Source organism: Scomber scombrus, chromosome 18 (assembly GCF_963691925.1).
Source record: "Scomber scombrus chromosome 18, fScoSco1.1, whole genome shotgun sequence".
Classification (NCBI taxonomy): domain Eukaryota; kingdom Metazoa; phylum Chordata; class Actinopteri; order Scombriformes; family Scombridae; genus Scomber; species Scomber scombrus.
In genome coordinates, this window is record NC_084987.1 from 6,900,856 (window position 1) to 6,921,294 (window position 20,439).

At 39.5% G+C, this 20,439-nt stretch overlaps 1 protein-coding gene across 1 annotated transcript; it reads left to right on the forward strand.

Moving 5' to 3' along the window:
- Positions 1–1,526: 1,526 nt before the first annotated feature.
- Positions 1,527–13,871, forward strand: hrob (homologous recombination factor with OB-fold). Its single transcript, XM_062438500.1, has 10 exons — positions 1,527–1,538; positions 1,765–1,815; positions 2,062–3,045; positions 3,326–3,409; positions 5,382–5,516; positions 7,600–7,708; positions 9,844–9,929; positions 10,069–10,191; positions 10,350–10,548; positions 13,816–13,871. Exons 1-10 carry the CDS (start codon positions 1,527–1,529, stop codon positions 13,869–13,871), a joined length of 1,839 nt encoding a protein of 612 aa, XP_062294484.1.
- The last annotated feature ends 6,568 nt before the right edge of the window (positions 13,872–20,439 follow it).

Below are 20,439 nucleotides of genomic sequence, written 5' to 3' on the forward strand. Positions count from 1 at the left end.
GTGTGAACACAGTCACAAGGTTGTTGCCCAAAACAAGTACAGCAATAGATATTAATAGATCAGAATGCAAGCTGACACTTGTATTTTAGGAAATGACCACTAGATGGCAGTATGCTATTTATATCACACTTACCTGTCCAAAAAAGGCCATGTAAACCAAAGAGCCAAGAGATGTCAAGATAGACTTCTTCTCTTTTTAAATGTATAGATGACCTGAAGAAATTATGAAACGTCATGTTTTATTAGAGGTAAAATAAGGTAAAAATAGTGTGACCTGTGATGATGTCTGTGTATATACAATACATACAAAATGTTAAAATATGGTTTAAAGTCAGAAGTTGAAAGCTGAAGGTCAGAATGAGTAAAAAAAAAAAGCATTATGGGAGCTCCATAAATTTCATGTATGTCCAGTTAAAATGCGTCAACATAAAGGATGATGCAAAATTAGGTTATGTAGAGAAAGGCAGTTTGATTTAAGAGGAAAGTGGGTGGGATTGTTATAGGGAAACAATATACTCCCGATTGTTCCAGGCCGTTATTTAGAAAAAAAACCTCACAATGCAGATAGGGTGGATTAGGATAATGTGGGACACATTTTGCAATTCTGACTTGTTCACCGTATTAACATATGAATCCAATGCATTATATCAACTCCTAATATCATTATGAAATCCCTGAGATGTTTCCTTGTTAAATCAGAAGAAAATGTTTTCCAACTAGTAGCCTGTATGTTCGCATGTGTAATGTTAAACAATATAATTTACACAGTTTGCATATACTAGTTATAGCTCTAGAATAACTGAATAGAAAAAGTTGTCCCACATTAGTCAATGTCCAACATTACCCTAATCCACCCTACATCAATCTTTAAGATATTCCTTTCTTCAGGATGCACAACAGATTCAATTCTTATGGTTTGCAGCAACTAATCAATTTCATTTTCTTTTCCAAACAGTCTGGAAATGCAAAGGCTAACAAGCCAGTGGAAAAAACAATCTCACTGCAAGGTCCATTAGTAGCTGGCATGGAACTTTTTTATCGTATCAGACGATCTTCTTCCTCAGCAGATACCAGTTTGCCCAGTCGTCAGATGTTCAAATGTCTGGTTAATTGGCTTAAAGGTTAAAACAGAGTTGTCACTTTGTTGTGAGTATTTCCAAAAACAAAAAACCCCCAAACAATTCTCATTAATTTCAAATAAAAGCAGAACATGTTAGTTTATATTAGTATAAACTACCTGTAGTTGCGGTGCTGGATGTGATGAGGAGTGAATCATCTCGCTGCGCGTCAATACTCTTTGTAAAAACACTACATACGTCATTACGTCGTGTTTGAACGTGGCGGCGCGGCTCTAAGCAGCATCAGTAAAAAGTTTTCATGTAGCTGCCCTCGCTTGTTAGTGTAAAGACAGCGAAATCAACAAAATATTAATTATATATTCGGCGTTATTGGATGGCATACGATGTCTTGCTAAGTCTGGTTTACCTTTCCAAACGGATCAAATACGCCTTTCATCGCGATATCTCATGACAGCGATGGTAAGTGAGACCAGCCCAGCCAAATACACTAACTCTGAGCTAACTGAGCTAACATATGCTAATGAGGGGTTCACTGCACACATACAATAACACACAGATTTAGGAGTAGTTTCTGCGTTTGATTAGACAGATTTGACGTGTTAAATGACATCTGGACGTTTTATTCCTGCACATACTGTGAACATATTTAGTGAGTGTGTTGTCATGTGGTGTTGTTAATTTACAGACTTGCAAATTAAGTGGCCTCTTCAGCATTGGTGAGGACTTTGATGATGAGGTGAGTCCCAGCACACCTGCTTTCAATTGTCCCTTAACTGTCAGACAACTGTAACTCATTTTGTGACATAATGATCCTCCTTCTGTTCTCTCTCTCACTCTCACTCTCACACACACACACACACACACACACACACACACACACACACACACACACACACACACACACACACACACGCACACTGTTTTTATATGTTTGTGTGTGTGTGTGTGTGTGTGTGTGTGTGTGTGTGTGTGTGTTTTCCAGGACCTGCTCGGGACAGACTGGGCAGCCCGCTCAGCGTCTGGACCAGCCGATGTGGCAGCTGCTGTGTCATCCTGTGCGCTGCGTGCCTCCTCTGTCGCTCGCAGAGAGCCGGAGAAAAATTGCCCGCAGCAAACTGGAGAGAGATCAGCTGCCCCGTGTAATGGCACAGCATCGCAGAGCAGCACGCACACTGCTGCTGGACAAATTGTTTCTGTGGGTTTGAGACAGCTCTCCTCCTCCTCCTCCTCTGCTCAGACTCACTCCTCCCATCCCTCCACACTGAATATCTCTCAGCCTAATGTGGCATCACAGCAGAGTCATGCCAACATTGAGACAATACAGAAGTCCACTGCGGCTCAGGATGATTTTGACGATTGGGATGTCGACCTGGCAGATCTGGATGAGTGTGACAGCCTGCTTCAACCTCCAGCTCCATCGCTACCCAGGCCTACAGTTGAGCATGTATCTTCAGCCAAAACGCTGCGGCCCTCAACTAGTGGAGGCATTCAAAGGCCTCCAGCAGGGGGTTTGAGAGGGCTCAGCACTGCACACCAGTCATTCAGCTCATCCAGTCACACGCCGCCTCCTCGGACCTTTTCTGCAGCTCATGTGCGATCTCTAAATCCCCGCCCGGCTCAACTGTCATCCCCTCCACAGAGTCCGGGTGTTTTCCCAGGTCTCACTGCAACGTCCCCATGCCCCAGCCCTATCTCCAGGACACTAAACAGACCCCAGCAGCCACAGAGACAGTGGGCAACTCCAGGACCCTCAAATCAGACCCGCACCCTCTTTGAGACTATTTCTCCAAGACCCCAGAGCTCCCCAGCTCTGAGCCCACATCCCCTTGCCACACCGGTCCTCACCAATCGTCTAGTCCAGCTGGTATCTGCATCTAGTAAGCTTCCCAAGAAGAGGCCTCGCTCTGAGCCTCTTCGGCCCAGGACCAGACGTTTCCCCGGCCCCGCTGGACTCCTGCCAGAGCAGGTTAGTATCATCTAGCCCTGGTTCACTCCTTCTGTCATGCATCTGAAATTACCTACATATGAATACTGGATCCATCTGGTTGCATTGCGCTGATGCTGAGTAGTGTTAGGCCTACAGCAGTAAAATCATGCAGTCTCACCTAGAAAGAGAGTTTTCACTGCTGCTTTGTGTTTTTTTTTATCATCTAAACTCTAATGGAATGAATTTTAAAGCAATCTATCGGTTATGTGTTTGTTTTTCCATCACAGTGCCAAATGTTTATTTAATTCTTCTCTTTCAGCCGCAGGGTCAAAGCCTGGATGACATAGTCGTGTCTGTTCCTCAGACTCCGGCTCACGGCGCTTTGGCCCGGTTGCCAAGCCAGGTAATAGAAAAAACTCTGGAGACAGAGATCTGCAAAAAAACTCATGAATTTTATTATCTTATAAAAAAGCAATAAGCAGACCTCTGATGTAATTACCATTTCAAATTACAATCAAGGTGGAGCACCATGTCACGAAAGCTCAATACAACTTCCAATTAGGGTTGTGACTAATGAATATTTTCATTATTTAATAGACTGATTACCTTCTTGATTAATATATTTATTATTTTGTCTATGACATGTTTGACAATGGTGAGAAATGCTCAGCAACCTAAAACAAAAATATATTCAGTTTACTACCATAGAGTGCTAAAGAAAAAAGAAAATATTCACATCTGAGAAGCTGGGATCTTCTTAAAGAATGAGTCAAAACAACCCGATTATCAAAATAGTTGACAGTAAATTTTCAGTTCATCCACTAAAAGACTAATTGTTGCAGCCTGTGTCCAACATGGGGGATAACACCCACACAGAGAGGATGAAATGGACATTAAGTTTTACTTTACTCAAGTCGACTACAACTGTTCATCTATCAGTGCAAACAAATCGGGCAGTAAGCGAGACGAGCAATTTATCAAACAAGCAGAACATAAACTGAAATACGATGTCTTCGACCTTCAGCAGTCACTTCCTGCTCCTCTCTCATCCACAGCCGCTGTGTTTTATAGCTGTACAGAGCTTGTTAAACTAATGTTGAACTGTAATGAACAAGCTCAAAAACAGATGTTTACTGTAATTGACCATTGAGTCTAATTAGCTAAGTAGTATCTTAGAATAAGTTGAATTCTTGTAGACTTGAGGCTGCCACTCCTCTGCAGTACAGAGTCTGACCAGCAGAGGGAGGAGGACACAGGAGAGGATGAGTGATGCCACAGAGCTGCAAACCAGTTTATTATTAAAGACCTGCTGCAGCCTTTCTACACAGTGGAGTCTGAGTGTCTGGCAGTATGAGAGGTTATTCTAAGGGTCTTATAAATAAGGAGATATGGTTTGATTTTAATTAGTTAACATTAAAATGATAAACTGTTTTTTTTTTACAAACAAGTTAACAATAAATAAATATATATTTTAATAAAGGGAACATTAATTAGTTGTGGTATCAGCCACAACAAACGCTTTAAACCTTAGTAAATTAGTTTTTAATTATCAGTGTTGTTATCAGTGCTGTAATTCCACATCAGTGCATCTCTTAAGAAATAGTGGAGGCTACATTTTCCGCACTGGTGCGTTTCAGTCTTTGACATTTATCACAATTACAGCGTTTCCGGGCCTTCAGAGCCCTGCTGGTGTCAAAAAGGTCATGGTAAATTAACATGGACATGACTCTAGGGGCACAAGGAACAATTTTACAGTAGTTTAAAGCTATTCCACTGCAAATGTGTGTAAATACAGATCCTGATGTTGTAGGGAGTGCGCACACACAGGACATCACCACTGCTGGGGAAAGGCCTAAGGTGACGCACACATTTGTAATTGTAATTGCACTGTGTTCATATTTCTGTAAAGTGTGTGTGCAAAAGTATGAGCTCAAGTGCTGCAGTAATGCATTCATAGTGTTGCTTATTTTAATTGAAAAAGCTAATAATAAAAGTTTTAAATTCAATGTTCTCTAAACAATTATGACTAGAGACAATTTAAAGATGAGTTTGCATACTAATTACTTGAGCTAATTATCATTAGTCAAATAATGCATTATGGATGTTAAAAAAAACAGTTAAATAGATTACCTGCTGTTGGCAGATGAGCCACGAGTTAATTTTGGACCCTGGTTGCATCTCTACTTTCAGTCACTGCTCCCGTGTTCAAAAACCAGACACTGAAGTGGTCGAAGCTACAATGTGAAAAGACTTTTAACACGATCACAGTGTCAGTCGGAGCTGTGTTACAAGTTTCAAAGCAGAAAACATCATGATAGAAACGTTCGATGTTCTACAGAGCATCTGGATCTGACTTTATTGGTCTGCACTTTAAGGGTTCCAGCTCCCAGATCGATGAAGACGAGTTCAGCGGCGGTGCCTGGGCAGCGATGAAGGCAGAGATGGGATTGGACGAGAGGAACCCGTCGTGTTTCCTGCAGTCGTACAGCGTGGTCATGGTGCTTCGAAAGGTTGAATCTCATTATCATCACACATCCCTTTTTGCTGTTGTTGTGTAATTACGAACAAACTACAACGAAAAATTATTTATACTGTTTCCCCATATCAGCTTTAATCCAGCATTGCAATGAGCGCCTTGTTATTTAGGTCAAGCTTCTTTTTTTTCCACCAATAATTTATCCTCCATCAGAACGGACTCGGTGTCGCTGCCGGAGGTCTATCGGCATAATCAGGATAAATGATGGAGCTGTACCGGAGGTGTATGTAATTATAAACTGTGCGATCACTCATCAATCACTCTAATAGAGACTGTTGTTGTTCTGCTCTCTGCGTGGCGCTGCAGGAGGCTTTCCGTGGACTAACTTGATTGGCATGTGTTTGCCAGCGTTTAAACATGTCGCCGTCCGACCGTCGTGGCCCCACTTACATGCACAGAGTCACTGGCAGGACTCTGGTTAAGCTCATTCAGGTTAAGCTGTTTACACGAACCTCAGCTTCCTAAAATCCCTGTTTGCAAGATAAAAACCCGAATGAACACAAACAACCCTCCCCTCGACTGTGGAGCAAACAATAACATGTTGCATCCAATGCTGAGTTTGGTAGTAAATACTGATTGCTGCTGTAATTTTTTATAGATATTAATACATATCTGGTAAATCTCATGCTGAAAACCAAAGGTGAAAGAGGTAAGATAGATTAGTAGATAGTAAATGTAGAGTTGTGGACCACATTTTCAATAAATATCACCAGTTTTTAACATGTTCTTTCATTTAGGGGAGCAATAACATATTCAGATTAACCAAAAGACTTCTTAAAGTTAAATATCTGAATATCAGAGCTGCAATTAGCAGTCGATCGCCAGACATTTTAGATAACCGATTAATAATTTTGAGGAATTTTTTAAAGGAAAAATGTCCAATTGTCTGGTTCAAGCTTCTTAAATGTAAATATTTTCTTATTTATTATTTTAATAGAAAATATTTGGCTTGAGTTGGTCGGGACAAAACTAAACATTTCAGGTTGCATTTTGGCTTTTTGGAAACAGTGATTGACATTTTCACCATTTTCTGACGTTGTATTGGCCAAACAATGAATAATCAATAATAAAAATAATAGTTTGTTTCAGTTATAAATCTGTAGCGCTATGCGTCACTTTAACAGTGTAATTCATCATCCTATCACCAGATGGCACCAAAGTAAAGAATTTTCAAATTCTGCAAATAGCGGCTTTAAAATTACAACCAGACTTTATGTTAAAGACTGAAGAAACCAAACAGATTTTTTGTTGGTGGATGAATTTCATGGTCAGCACAGAAACAACAAAAACATTTGTCATTTCAAAATTGTGGTTTTAAATCGTTATTATGTCCACCAGGCGTAATGAGTGTGTGCCTCATACTACTCGACCCATCAGTCAAGTATTTTTTGTGCACTTTTTAGACAGTATGATTGAAGATCTCTCGTGGTTGCAGTGATTTACAATATCTGTAAATACTATCTTATAAAGCCATTTATACTGCTCTGTTTATTCTGCCATGTGATTGCTGACTCCTCACTCCTCGGGGCCACAAGTGATCAACAACTACTTCACTTTGCTTCAGTCCTGCATTTTCTGGCAATCAGCCAGGCTTAAAGCAAGGCTTTCCTAGTCTGTTGCATGTGACATTTTGGCCTTTAGTTGTGGCTAAAAAGAATTGACATCCACAGAAAAGTTTGAACTCCTTTTGAACTGGAAAATCTGCAGATTAAGTCCATACGTGATATGTTTGGATCCACTAAAGTTAGGACTTAATCCCTGTGTTTTGTTATCTTTGTCGCCATGTTGACTCTAAGGGAGACACACGTGGTGGAGATCTCTCTGCAGCTCTTGTAGTTTCAGTGTGAAAATATGTTCATGTATTTATTGATGGAAAAGAAATGGCCATTGTATTTTTTTTTTTTTTTTTTTTTTTTTTTTACAGTATTATGAATATAACATTAATATGATTAAAGTTTAAATTTGAGTGGAAATCTGAAATAATTCTGCTTTTTACACTTATTTGATCCACCAGAGAAGAAGAAAGTAACAAATCTTGTTTCCTGTCATCCACTCAGGCTGCACTCAAACAACTGGCAAAAAACAAAGTACCCAACATGGCGGTGCTGCTGAAGAGCATCATCCACACACATGCTGACGCCAAGGCTGTGTTCAAAGACCCAACAGGTACTGACATGCACGCACGGGTTCAGTGTAGAAATGTGCAACAGCAGTGCATATGAGATGGAATTGAAGTAAACAACAACGCGAGTGGAGAGAATAATGAAGTGTGTGTGTGTGTTAAGTGATGGTGAGTAAGGGAGAGAGAAAGGTGGGGGAGCTGAGAGCTGTTGGCTTCACATTTAACATTTGCTCGCTGTGAACTCGTCTGAATGAGCTCCACATGGTACGAGAGCAGAGTTCAGTCACAGTAACACGCTTCATTACACACACACACACACACACACACACACACACACACACACACACACACACACACACACACACACACACACACACACACACACACACACACACACACACACACACACACAGTACATGTATGTGTGTGTGTATAAACTTAATTCTCTTCATGTCACTCCTGCCCCTGCAGCAGGAAGCCTGTCTCTTCCTCTCTGTCTTTGACTCTGGCTCCTCGTGCTCTGTGTAAAGACTTTTTACCCTTTTGTCTGATCCATCTCTAAACTCTGAGCCGGTTGCCATGGCCCCCAGAGAGCAGCGCACACATGAGGTGTACTGATTATCAACACTCAGGAGTGGATGCTGTACTCAACGCCAGACTTAAGTGCTGATTAGCGATTCAATTGCGGTAGATTGGCATCAGCGGTGGGTGGGCATTAAGTGCAAGTGACACCGCGAGGGAGCATTCGTCATGTGTAATGTGCCTCCCACCTGCTAGCAGGGCTGCGGCGTCGGCTTTAGCAGGCAGCTGTTTGAAAAGCTGCTGACACTAATTGATCATAGGGAAATTAATCAAAACTGTTTGGGTATTTGTTTATTTATAAAAATGGAAAAAGACCAAATATTTACTGATTCCAGCTTCTCAAACATGAAGATCTGCTGCTTTTCTCTGTTTTCTGTCATTGTAATGTGATTATCTTCAGTTTCAGGACAGCTGGTCAAGCAAAATAAGCTATTTGAAGGTGTCATTTTGGGAAAGAGGAAATTTTACACTTTTTTTCATTAGACTAAATGTTGTGTTAGAAAAATTATTAAAGTTAATCATCAGTGAAAATTAACATTAGTTGCAGACCTACGATATCAAATTATTGAAAGTGTGTTAAAGTACATTTTCACTCTCTGCAAGCCCAGGCTGTCTTCTTCACATTATCAGATATGTTTTTAGTTCTCAAGGTCTTAAAGGACATGGCTGCTTATTCACTACATTTTTCTCATTGTCAACAGATCTCATGTGCAGAGCCAACCCAGTAATGAATAGATCGACTTACGTGTGTGCATTGAAAGCCTGATACAGCCTGTGTAGTATAGTTCAGTGTATGGCTTCTTGACTTTCTACTACATTGTACAGTCGCTCAGTAGAAAAAGTCAAGTGTCTGCCTTACACAGATCTACTCTCTGAAGACTGAAAACATGATCGAACAGAGCTGTTTCTAAACAAACTAACGTGATCAAAAGTCTTCATGGTGAAAGAACGCGTCACTCAACAACAGTGGGGCTCATTGACGTGTTTTTAACAGTTTTTGGACAACAATGGAGGTTTACAGCACAGAGGAATGAGAGGTATCAGGCTTTAGATGAATAATACTTGTCAGTAGGACGAGTTCTTTAACTCTGTATTCTCAGATGGGTCTGTGTTTAAAAATTCATGTCCAAAAAAGCACTGTTCAAACCCGCAGAGCTTTATTTAGACTAGTGGATGTTCTAAACGTTGTAAAAATACCTTGTCAGGCAGTTTCGTGGAAAAGTGCACGAAAAAAATGTGTTCATTTGGTTTAAATTCTTACAGTCATAAAAAAAAGTGTGAGATCTTTGGGTTAAATATTCCCTCAGAATAAGTCTCATATTGATTTAATGAAGTGATTTCATGCAGTATTGATAAAAGATTAGTCTAAATTTAAAGACATAAAGGCACCATGTGGAGTTGGAAAGATTACACATTTGTGGGCAATGCGACAGTTTCAAATATACTAGGATTTTCCTTTTTAAGTTGTTGAATTACTTCATTGAAATTGATATTATAAATGTCCTCCGTTCAGCTGTAAAAGCACCTGCAGTCCATCTTTGATGTTTATTTCGTGTGCTATCCCTCATTGTTCTGTTCTTTATCTTTCTGACTGAAGGGGAGATTCAGGGAACGGTGCATCGCCGTCTCTTAGAGGACAGAGTGGGGGAGCTGAAGGTTGGAGCTGTGCTGCTTCTCAAACAAGTAAGACTTCCCAGTGTCGCTCATTAAATGGTGATGAAAGCAGTTTTAGTTTCTTTAGCTTAATCTATAATATATACCGGTTATAAATCTGTCCATGGTGTTTGTCTGAGTCCTCTGTGTGTGTTTGCTCTGTGGACAGGTGGGTGTGTTTTCCCCCTCCCATCGCAACCATTACCTAAACGTGACGCCTAACAACCTGCTGAGGATCTACTCCCCCGATGGAGTCGGTCTGTCGTCCACTCAGCTGCCTCCTCTGGTCCTGGTGAGCAAGTTGAGATAAAAACAAGAATAGTACAATTTCATCCCAACAAATAAATAAATCTGTCATCCAGAAATGTACTGTCAAACTTGTCATCTGTCCCCCTCCAAACATTTCTTTTTTTCTTTTTTTCTTTTTTTCTTTTTTTTTTCTAAATCCAGGAGTCGACATTGTCACCCGTTCGGTCACCAGCTTACCTCCGGGAGACGGTGTCTCAAATGCAGCTGGTGTTTGATGACGATGACAACGACGGACAAGAGGAAGGGAATTTCGCAGACCCTCGAGTCCCGACAGACACTACAGTGAACTCAAGCACAGGCCCCGGAGAGCCAGCACCTCAGGACTCGGGCTGGGATGCAGGTGGGGCCCCTTATCTGTAATAACACTGCTTGTGAGAGACTCAGTAAAGATTTGGGTTCTTTTCTTAAATAGATCTACGACAATGTCTGGTAATGTTTTTGGGATGCTAATCTGACTCCCCTCTGTCCCCTAACACCTAACAAACTGTCACAAAAGATTGTCTCTGTGAAAAAAGAGGCATCTGATAGCACTGTTTGTACCACAAAGCTGCAGCTAAGATTAAGCCATTCATTCATTTTTCCATTATTCAGCCCATAAAACTAGATGCACGTTATAAATCACGACAAGTTTCTCAGAGCCTGAAGTCCAAATCAACATCCAACACAACAGTATTCATTGAGTAATTATTTGAAAGATTAACCTTTGTGTCGTCCCCCCGGGTCAAATTGACCCCGTCTGTTTTGACTGTTCCTTCTTTCCTCCCTCCTTCTTACCTCCTTTCCTTCTTCTTCCTCCCTTCCATCCTTCCTTCCTCCCTTCCTCTTTTCCTTTTTCCTTCCTTCCCTCCCTCGTTCCTTCCTACCTCCCTCCTTTCCTTCCTTCTTCCTCCCTCCCTTCCATCCTTCCTTCCTTCCTTCCTTCCATCCTTTCATTCCTTCTTCCTCCCTTCCTTCCTTCTTTCTTCCTCCCTTCCATCCTTCCTTTCTCCCTTCCATCCTTCCTTTCTCCTTTCCTTCTTTCTTCCTCCCTTCCATCCTTCCTTCCATCTTTCCTTCCTTCCTTGACTCGAGGACAACAGGAAGGTTAAAGAGAAGCTATGTTCAGTGTTTTTAGTCATGTTAGCTGCAAGACTCTATGGTGTAATCTTAAACATTAGACCACAATCACATATCTCAACAACTATTGGCTGTAATGACATTTCCAACTGACATTCATGGCTGCCAAAGGATGAATCTTAATGACTTTGATCCCCTGAGATATCCTCTAGTGCCGACCAGGAGCTTGAATGTTCTACTTGTATAACACTGAAATGAATACTGTCATAACATGAAACTATGACAATAGACCATAAATTAGCATTTTAGGCTAATGAAAGTTTATGTAAGTGTTTAAGGCCTTAACATAAGGGGATAGCAAAATGTCAAACTATTAATCGGTGCTATGGTGATAATAAAAGCTGACTGCAGCAGGTGCATCCGACCATGACATCATCTAACTACCATCCTATAGACAAATATTAAAAAACTGCAAAACCCAAATGAAGATGAGTGAAAGTATAGCATTAGGACAGCGTATTGCATTTATAAAGTTGGGTCGGGAGGTGTGTGACGAATATGCAAAAGTGGTCACATCATCCTTTTTTATTAACTTCTGTGTAGATAATGTCATCCCCTGCCAAACAAACACAAACATATGCAAATACTAAAACTCTGGGTTACTGCTGATACAAGCAAAAACGTCTAATTGAAAAGAGAACGGGGAATTTTTAAAATGAATGACAGACACGCACAGGAAAAACTAATTCAGAGAGAAATACAGATAAAGCAAATAAAGCAACAAAAGAGGGACTACAGAGCTAAAGTGGAGCAGCTACTCGAGGACGACGACACAAGGGAGGCGAGGCATGGAATAAAGACAATCGTTAGCCTGAACTCACAGCGGACCGACTCTGCACAAACAGTAGAGTTTGCCAATGACTTAAATTACATTTTTTTGCCTGTTGTGAGACTCGTAGACCATCGCAGTTCGAGCCCACACCAATACAAGCAACATCGGAGGAAGTGTGGCAGATAAATACCAGGAAATCCACCGGTCCTGATTGAATGGATGGGAAAACACTATAGACATGTTATGAGCAGTTAAGCCCTGTGTCCACTAATCTCTTTCGAGCATCACTAGATGGACAAATAATTCCAGGGTCATGGAGAATGTCAAATAATCTCCCACTACCCAAAAAGACAAATCCCTCCTGAATTAAATGATGTTCAGACCGGTAGCTTTTAACCTCAGTAGTCATGAAATGTTGTGATGGATGCTTTTACAGTTAGATGCATGCAGAGCAAAGAGGGGTTGCGGAGGATGCAGCAGTAATACAAACACCTGGAAAAAACCCCACATCAATGTCAATTTGTTATCCGCCTTTAATACGGTCCAGACAGATCTGTTGACAGTGAAGCTGAGCAGCGTGGGTGTAAATCATGCCTCTCATAAGATGTATATACAGCTTCCTTACTGAGAGGATGCAGTATGTGGTGGAGGAAAGTCATCTGTCATCAACGCTCAGACTAGAGGGAACCACAAAGTTGTGTATCGTAAAGCAATTGCTGTGTTTGTTAGTCATCAGGATAGTTGTACAGTGATTATTAAAATTTGGCCTTTTAACCAACAATGGGCCACTAATAGAGCAGAGATTAACCACTTCTACAACTCATTGATTTTTAAACACAAAACAATAAAGAAATGATCATTGATTTCCAAAGAAACTCATCTCTGTCCCCTGTAATTAAGAACAAAGTGTACAGTAGTATCTGTACACAAATATTGATAGCAAACTGATAGAGCATGCTAACACCAATGCTAGATTTACAAAGGCTCAACAATGTCTCTAATTTTTAAGGAAACGTAAAAGTTTTAATGTGGACAGAACTATGCTGACACTGTTTTATAAGACATTTATTCAGGGTATTTTGACCTTTCCTATGCAGTGTTGCGGGGGTGGCATCATCTCTTTAAAACAAGAACCAACTGGACAGGGTGGTTATCTGGGGAGCTAATGCGCAGTATTATTTACATGATAGACACGTACGCCATGAATTTAGCACTTTTACTTTCAGGGTGAAAGTATAACGTACCCAGGATGTGGACTCAAAGAGGCATCACACCCAGCTTTGATCATCATGAGCTCTGAATCGGCAATTTCTTGAACTTCCACTTGATGTCTTTTTTTATCAATTTCCCAAAATGATGCTTTAATGCTGTTTTTTTTTTTTTACAATGCTTATATCTTGTTTAAGTTTTTTGATGCTCTTTTGTGCTTTTTGTGCAAAGCGAACCCCTCCCCAAGGGGCAATAAAGGTTTAATTCATTTAAAATTAGATTAAAGGACAAGTGGTTTCAGAACTACTCTTCAGAAAGCGCTGTCATCTGAACATCCGTACATTTCTGTTCACTGCTGTCTGCTTAGATAATTGTGACGGCTCTTTAAGTTTCATGGTGGTTGAATTGCAAAAAAATATTGAGAGTTGTTTAAACAAACTCTCTGCACAAAAAAACATAAAACTGTTAATTAATTAGAGTAAATTTGATGCGTGTCTGTTTGTTTTGCAGACGACGACCTGGATGAACTTCTGGGAGATTTACCTGAGGACACCTACAGCATTTGACGTAACTTTCTATACGGACTGCCTCCTCTTCATTTCATGACTGACTGTAAACAAGTTGTCTTTCATTTTCCTTATGTCATCTTTTTAAAATCACCCTCTGGCCACTAAAGAACTTGTAAAAATGTGTATATATACTTTAAAACTGTTTTCTGATGAGTCAAAAGCGTTTGATATCCAGTTAAAAGAAACCACAGACTCATCTTGACGTCATTTGTTGTTGTTGCTTTGGGAGTGATGTGTTAAAAGACGCAGTCACTCAATACCAAAACATGCTCATTAATTAATTACAAAGCTGCAAAAATCAGCCCTGTTTGATTTCATGTCTCATATTCTCACAAAAGCTGTAATTAGTCTGAAATGGTGTGTGTGTATAAAGGATGCAATCCTCTCACTTTTCTTTCATTCTTATCCATAGTTGCGCTTCGCTTCAGTGACCTTGAAAGGGAAGACTAATCTACACGGCATTGATTTGTTAATTATGCAAAATGAAATGGAGGTGAGGCTCCTCGGTCTGCTCTGTTTTTCCCTGTTAGTTTTTGTCCTTGCCCTTCATTTTCAGCCCTGTCTGTTTCTCCTAGCATCACAGTGGAAAGTGGATAAACTGTGACCCCGGCTTGTTTACCAAGCGTTTAGAGGTGTATCAGAGGTTTTTTCGTGGCAGGGATCGAAGGGAAGGTAGTGAGTGAGTCTCTTGTGGTTTGCTTGGCCGAAAGTGCCAACCCAGCCCTGTGTTGCATCAGGGTGGAGTCGTACTGTGACTAACAGGCTCTTATGGAGGCTTTCCCAACAGGATCCGAGTCCCATATCCACACTTCTCCACTACCCTGCCTCACTGTAACAGATTCAGGTTAATCCGCTGCCTCTTTGTCATTTTGTGTACGATGCAGCTGCTCAAATTGCCTGGTTTATGTTCAAAATACAGAGAGAGAGGATGGGGATGAAATGGGTTACGTTTGTAGTTGTCCCAAATGCTTCTCGTTTCCTGCTCTTAGTTGTTCGGCTGAAAAAAAAGGTACAGTTTAAAGTACAGCCAGTAAGTATTTACACAGTGACACATTTGCTGTTGCTTCGGTTTCATGCGCCAGCACTTTGAATTGGAAATTAAGCAGCTAGTATGACTCAAAACTGATGATTTCCAGCTTAAATGTGAGGATGTTTTTAAACCATATAATCCTGTCATGTTTGCAGCTGTTTCAAACATGCATGAAGAGGGCTGTGATGCATACACTGTTCACCCTATGTCGATCTTAAAGGGTCACATCAATTCAACAGAAAACAGTTTGTTTTTCTTGTCCAGATTTGAAGATTTTTTTTTTCTTTCTTCCACCATACAAAAACACTGAAGGCGAACAATTCAGCAGTGTCCAAAAACAGTAATGATTGCTGTGGATGATCCAAACCTCACCCTGAACAGCATCCAATGCAGCTATACTTTGTACAGAAGATGAATGAGAAACAGCAACAGTAACGAGGACATGGCTTCTGAAGAGAAATGTTGCTATTGAATTTTTCAGCACAAACTTTGTATTTGATTGGTGGCAGAAAATCTGAGATGGATATGTAAAATTCGGGGGGGAAATTAAAACAAAACTATCTGCATGGCTGGATTCCCATTACCGGTAAAGCCAGAAAATATGACCAAACGATGGGCTGCTGAACAGAGGAGAAAATGTAGCAGTGTTATTTTGCTGCTATTTCAAACCTAAAATGAAAGTTTTACTTCAAATCAACCACTCTTCCCTCAAAATGGATTTCAGTACAGAGCAAAATCAACTAAACATATTTTTCTCTCCCTAAATACCAAAGATGAATCTGCAGAGTTTTGGGGGCTTGTAATGCCTTAAAACAACACCACCAGTTTCATATGCTGGGTGATTATATCTTATTTTAAGATGTTATTTCATACAGGATGGCAGTATTGAGTAATTCACAAGAAAAATGCAAAAATTACATGAAATCCTGAAAAAATAACCCTGATTTTATGTAGCAGAAGTATGTCTTCCTGCTTCTCTGTCATATTTTAACATTGTGCAACCCTTCTGATTTGTGTTGCGACCACTCTGGGGGTCCTAACCCACAGTTTGGGGACCATTGCATTAGATAACTTAACGAATAATATAAGTTGTGCTTTTGTCTGGTGAATAACTGGAAACTTTTACCTCTCCAGGCCTCTAAAAATCTGTCAAATGAACCAACTAAAGAAGAAGAATCCCTCTTTAGTTGATCTGCTCACAATTTTCGTCCACATTTGCGCCATTACCTGAAGGCGTTGCTTCATTTTAAGGGTCACATACCAGTAAATGATGGGTACCACTGCAGTATATTAGCACATCTACACAGTATATGTTACATTAGACTTAATACCAGCAGGGGGTAGCATTCAACACCCTCGTTGGCTCTTTAGGTCCTAGTGGACATCATTAGTCAAATTTATGGGCTCATGAGAGCATACAGACATCCAGCACCCAGTTAAGAGTCCTGATGATAAAATTCTAATTGGAGGGGAACTTAATTTGACCAGAACACGGCTCTTTGAAACTGTCCATCTTTTGTGTGTGTGCAGAGAGGGTTGCTCCTTCCCTTATCAGCACATCTACCAATTAAGACCTTCACAAAAGGGGGGCTCGGTTCCAGCAAGTCTGCAGCTATTGCTCACAGACTGGAATAATTCGCCCTTCAACTTCAATCGCCTCTCGCCAGAGGTAATAATCAACTGTGCCCGGTCTAGCCGAACTCTGGTACTTACACATCCTAATTATCTCCTGGTAAGAGCTTATTATTTTTCATAATCCATTAAGATAGTCAGAAAGTGTAATTACTCTCGCAGTCTCGTCATGCATCTACTATAAGAAGTGTCTACTGACCCAAAAAAATACATGTATCCCAAAAAGATTTTTATCTGTGGTTTACTCGAGTCCCAGAAGGAAAGAGTACTTTCTCATCTCTGATGTAAAGTACTGTTAACTCTCTGAGATTTGGGTAGATAGGCCTCAAATATCCAAAAGCTGGTCTTTTTTTAACAAGTCCAGCCTCTGGTGAGTGGTTAATGACCCAGAATAAAAGAAAACAATAGCATTATAACTTTATTGTGAAAGACACAAATGTGCTGTTAAATTGGGACAAAAAAAGACAAAACACAACTGACACTAGTGAACAAGGAACTTTTTACTTCCTTAGTTATTTGCATCTTATTTAAATCAGTAATACACCAATAACAGGTGTGGTGTAATATAAGCTGATTGATTTCAAGTAAATATGGTGTTGAATTAAAAATAATAATAAAGAAATGCATTCACCAAGGATTTCAAGTTTAACTGCAAGATCACAAATACAAGAGCAAAAAAAACAACTAAAGGTAACATTTGTTGTCACCTCAAGGTCTCTTTAGTAGCTTTTCTGGAGCTTTCAATCATATCACATGATTTCAATCAGCTGGTGGAGTTTGTTAATTGTCATGGAAATTTAGATGTTCAAATTTTTATCTTTTCTGAGCACTATTCATTTATGTTGGCTTAATACTTGAGTTTCAAAGTCAATTTTTCACCTGAAAACAACAGTTGACAGTAATTATGCACTAAGGTCTGTTAAGTAGCTTTTCTGGAGCAGTTCATCGTATCAAATGATCATTATATGGTATTTGTGAAATTGTCATGATTGTGAATTGTCATTTCAGAGTCTAGTTTTGATCTGAAGACAGCAGCTGACAAGATCATTTCATCTCAAGGTCCATTTAGTGCTGTTGTGGAGCTTTCAATCGTATCACATGATCTTTATCAGCAGATAGAGTGTGTTTATTGTCATGGTCACTGATAGACTTGAAATCATCCAGTTTTTAAATTAAATTATTTTGTTGTATTTTGTAATTGCAGTTTTTTTTAACACGTGAAGCAAGTTGCAAATATTCTATAGTTCCTTATGAATTAGTCAAATCAATTTTTCTTATAGTATTAATAACCTGTTGGAGTTTTTATCTATCTATATTTAACTGCCAGTGATGGAGGCTTTGCAGCTACTTACCATTGATCCGCTGACACTTCATTTCTTTTTCCCCAGCGGAAGATAGTTGAAGAAGCTCCCCAACTAGGAGGGTAATTAACGTTTTGTCCGTCTTAGCTGCTTTCCAATTATTGGTTTAAAGGATAGGACACGAACACAGCATCTGTCTCTGAGGTCAAGAATGGACTCAAACTTTTAGACTAACGACAAAGAGAAGTTCTTGAAGTGTTTGAAAAATCACCTGCAACTTCATCATGACAACTGAGGAAACGCCATCTAGCTTGATATGATCGACAGCTCTAGAAAAAGGTACTAAATTGAGTTTGAAGTGAGGCTGTTTTCTCAACTGCTTTTCAAAGGTCAAAAATAGAACGGCTTGATGAAAATAGTGAATTTATGTTAGTCTGAAGTAGTTTCCAGTCTTGCATTACAGCTGTTTCCTGTATGCTTTTGATACTCTATATATAATAAACATATTAACATGCAGTGTACTACAGATGAGTGATGAAGTAAATGAAAGAAATCTGAATAATGGAGTGGAGAAACATAAATGCAGATGCTTCTATGCAGGGCACAAGGGGTCACTGAAGGATGTGATGAATATGAAATAGATGTGACTCATGCTGTACGCTGTGGCCTTCAGATTCACTAGTTGCAACACAAATGAACATCTGTAATGGGAGGTTTTGGACCATTATGTTTCAGTCTTCCAAACACCAAATGAGGGAATATATTTTGCACGAATGGTCTTTATCCCTCCAGTAGAGTTCAGAGACTTGAAGAATCTGTGACAAGGAGCACTAAATATGTTCTGGAGGACTCTTAATGTTGCATTATCCTTTAAATACTCATCTGTTTTTGCTTTGGCACCTCTGAACTGTGTAAATAATTATCAGCTGTCAATGTTAATCCAAGTCAAGAAGGGAAAAGTGCTGTTAGCCAGTAACAGAAAGGATGAACTCAAACTCTGTTGCATATTCCAGATTGTTGCACTAACCTTTCTAGCATTAATACCTTGCAAATTAAAAATAGAAGAATATGGTAAGGTTAACAAGGTTCCCGCCTTTATTAATCCTGTGGATGGAAAGTTGGTTGGATGGATGAAGGCAGATAAGATTGCCAAAGCAGAAAGCCTTATTTTCAACCCTGGAGACGGTTTAATCCCCGTAAAACTACGCTCATTACCTCAGTGGAAAAAGGGGTGATTTGCTTAATTAAGTTGTTAAGAAACCAGCAAACCGTGTAGCTGTCTGAGACCACAGCAAATTTCATTTGGGAGAAGGAGTGTGTGATCCACTGGCAGTGTGTGTCTGACAGAAAGATAAAAAATAAAGTTCTTTATATTCCAACTTCAGTCATTCTGCACTTTTAATTAGGGGTTTAGTGTTGCTGAAACAAATTGCCGAACTTGGTTGGCAAGTGCAATGTAATTGACCAATACCCTCAAGATGCACAGAACACAACTTCTTATATTGCATATAAGAATACAAAAAGGGTAAAGACCGCCTCATATGAATACAAATTAGAAACAATCTCTAAAGTAGATTTCAGTATTGCTAGTACAAGATTTCCATTCCAGATGTTTTGGGGAAAAGTTGAGTATATGTGACTCATTTGTCGAGTCAGTTATGGGTCTATTAGCTGCCACAGATCTGGACACACTTTTGTTTTGTTTTTTTACATTAGACTATAGCGTGTTGCATTTAATTAAATTATTAAATTATAAAGATGAATACAAGCAAAACTATGAAAATACTGATTTGGAAGATTTGAAAATATAAAACCTATTCAGCAGAAGCAATGAATTAATGAATAAGGTCAATGATGTGCTTACATAGGCTTCACACTAAATGCATTTTTAAAAAAAATCTGTTTAACAAAAGCTTCTTGGTGGAATATCTTATTGTATCTCCTTTCTCATTGTACACAATGATTTATGTAATTTTGTTTTGTCAGGTTTTTATTCTTTTTTTCCCTCCTGTTTTCATACTTTTATTGCATTCAATGACAATGCAATCATTTCTTGAATAGCTTTAGCAGCTTAAGTGGTAGGTAGCATGGTAGCGCTGTTGTATACAAGCTCCTATTGTGTCACTTACAGTGCTTTAATAGATCCTTCCAATGCAACAGTAGTATAAAAGAGAATGGATTTATTAATTTGGAGGACAATGTTAAGAGGGAGTAAAGAAACTGACAAGTTCACGGTGCTGCCGTCATTCTGCAAAACCTACCAAGTCTGAAACGAGGAAACTATAAAATATATAAAATATATAAAATATAGATAAGACATAAAACTTTTATAATTTCCTTGGCCTGAAAGTCATGCCAAGTCAAATGCCTCAAACCTGCATTCTCTCTAAAGGCCAGCAGGGGGCGACTCCACTGACTCCAAAAAGAAGTCTGATTGTATGGAAGTCTATGAGAAAATGATCCTACTTCTCACTTGATTTATTACCTATTTTACCAATGAGTTTAGGTCTCAATCGCTAGTTTCAAGTGTTCTTCAGTAGAACGTGATATTTATTTAGTAAATTATGGTCCCATTTAATTTAAATGTTGACAATAAAGCAGC

What these genes read in the sequence shown, in the direction of transcription:
- hrob (XM_062438500.1), top strand. An exon ending in TGTGTTCAAAGACCCAACAG is followed by an intron (nt 7,709 to 9,843) that starts GTACTGACATGC and finishes TTCTGACTGAAG; the next exon opens with GGGAGATTCAGGGAACGGTG. An exon ending in GGACTCGGGCTGGGATGCAG is followed by an intron (nt 10,549 to 13,815) that starts GTGGGGCCCCTT and finishes TTTGTTTTGCAG; the next exon opens with ACGACGACCTGGATGAACTT.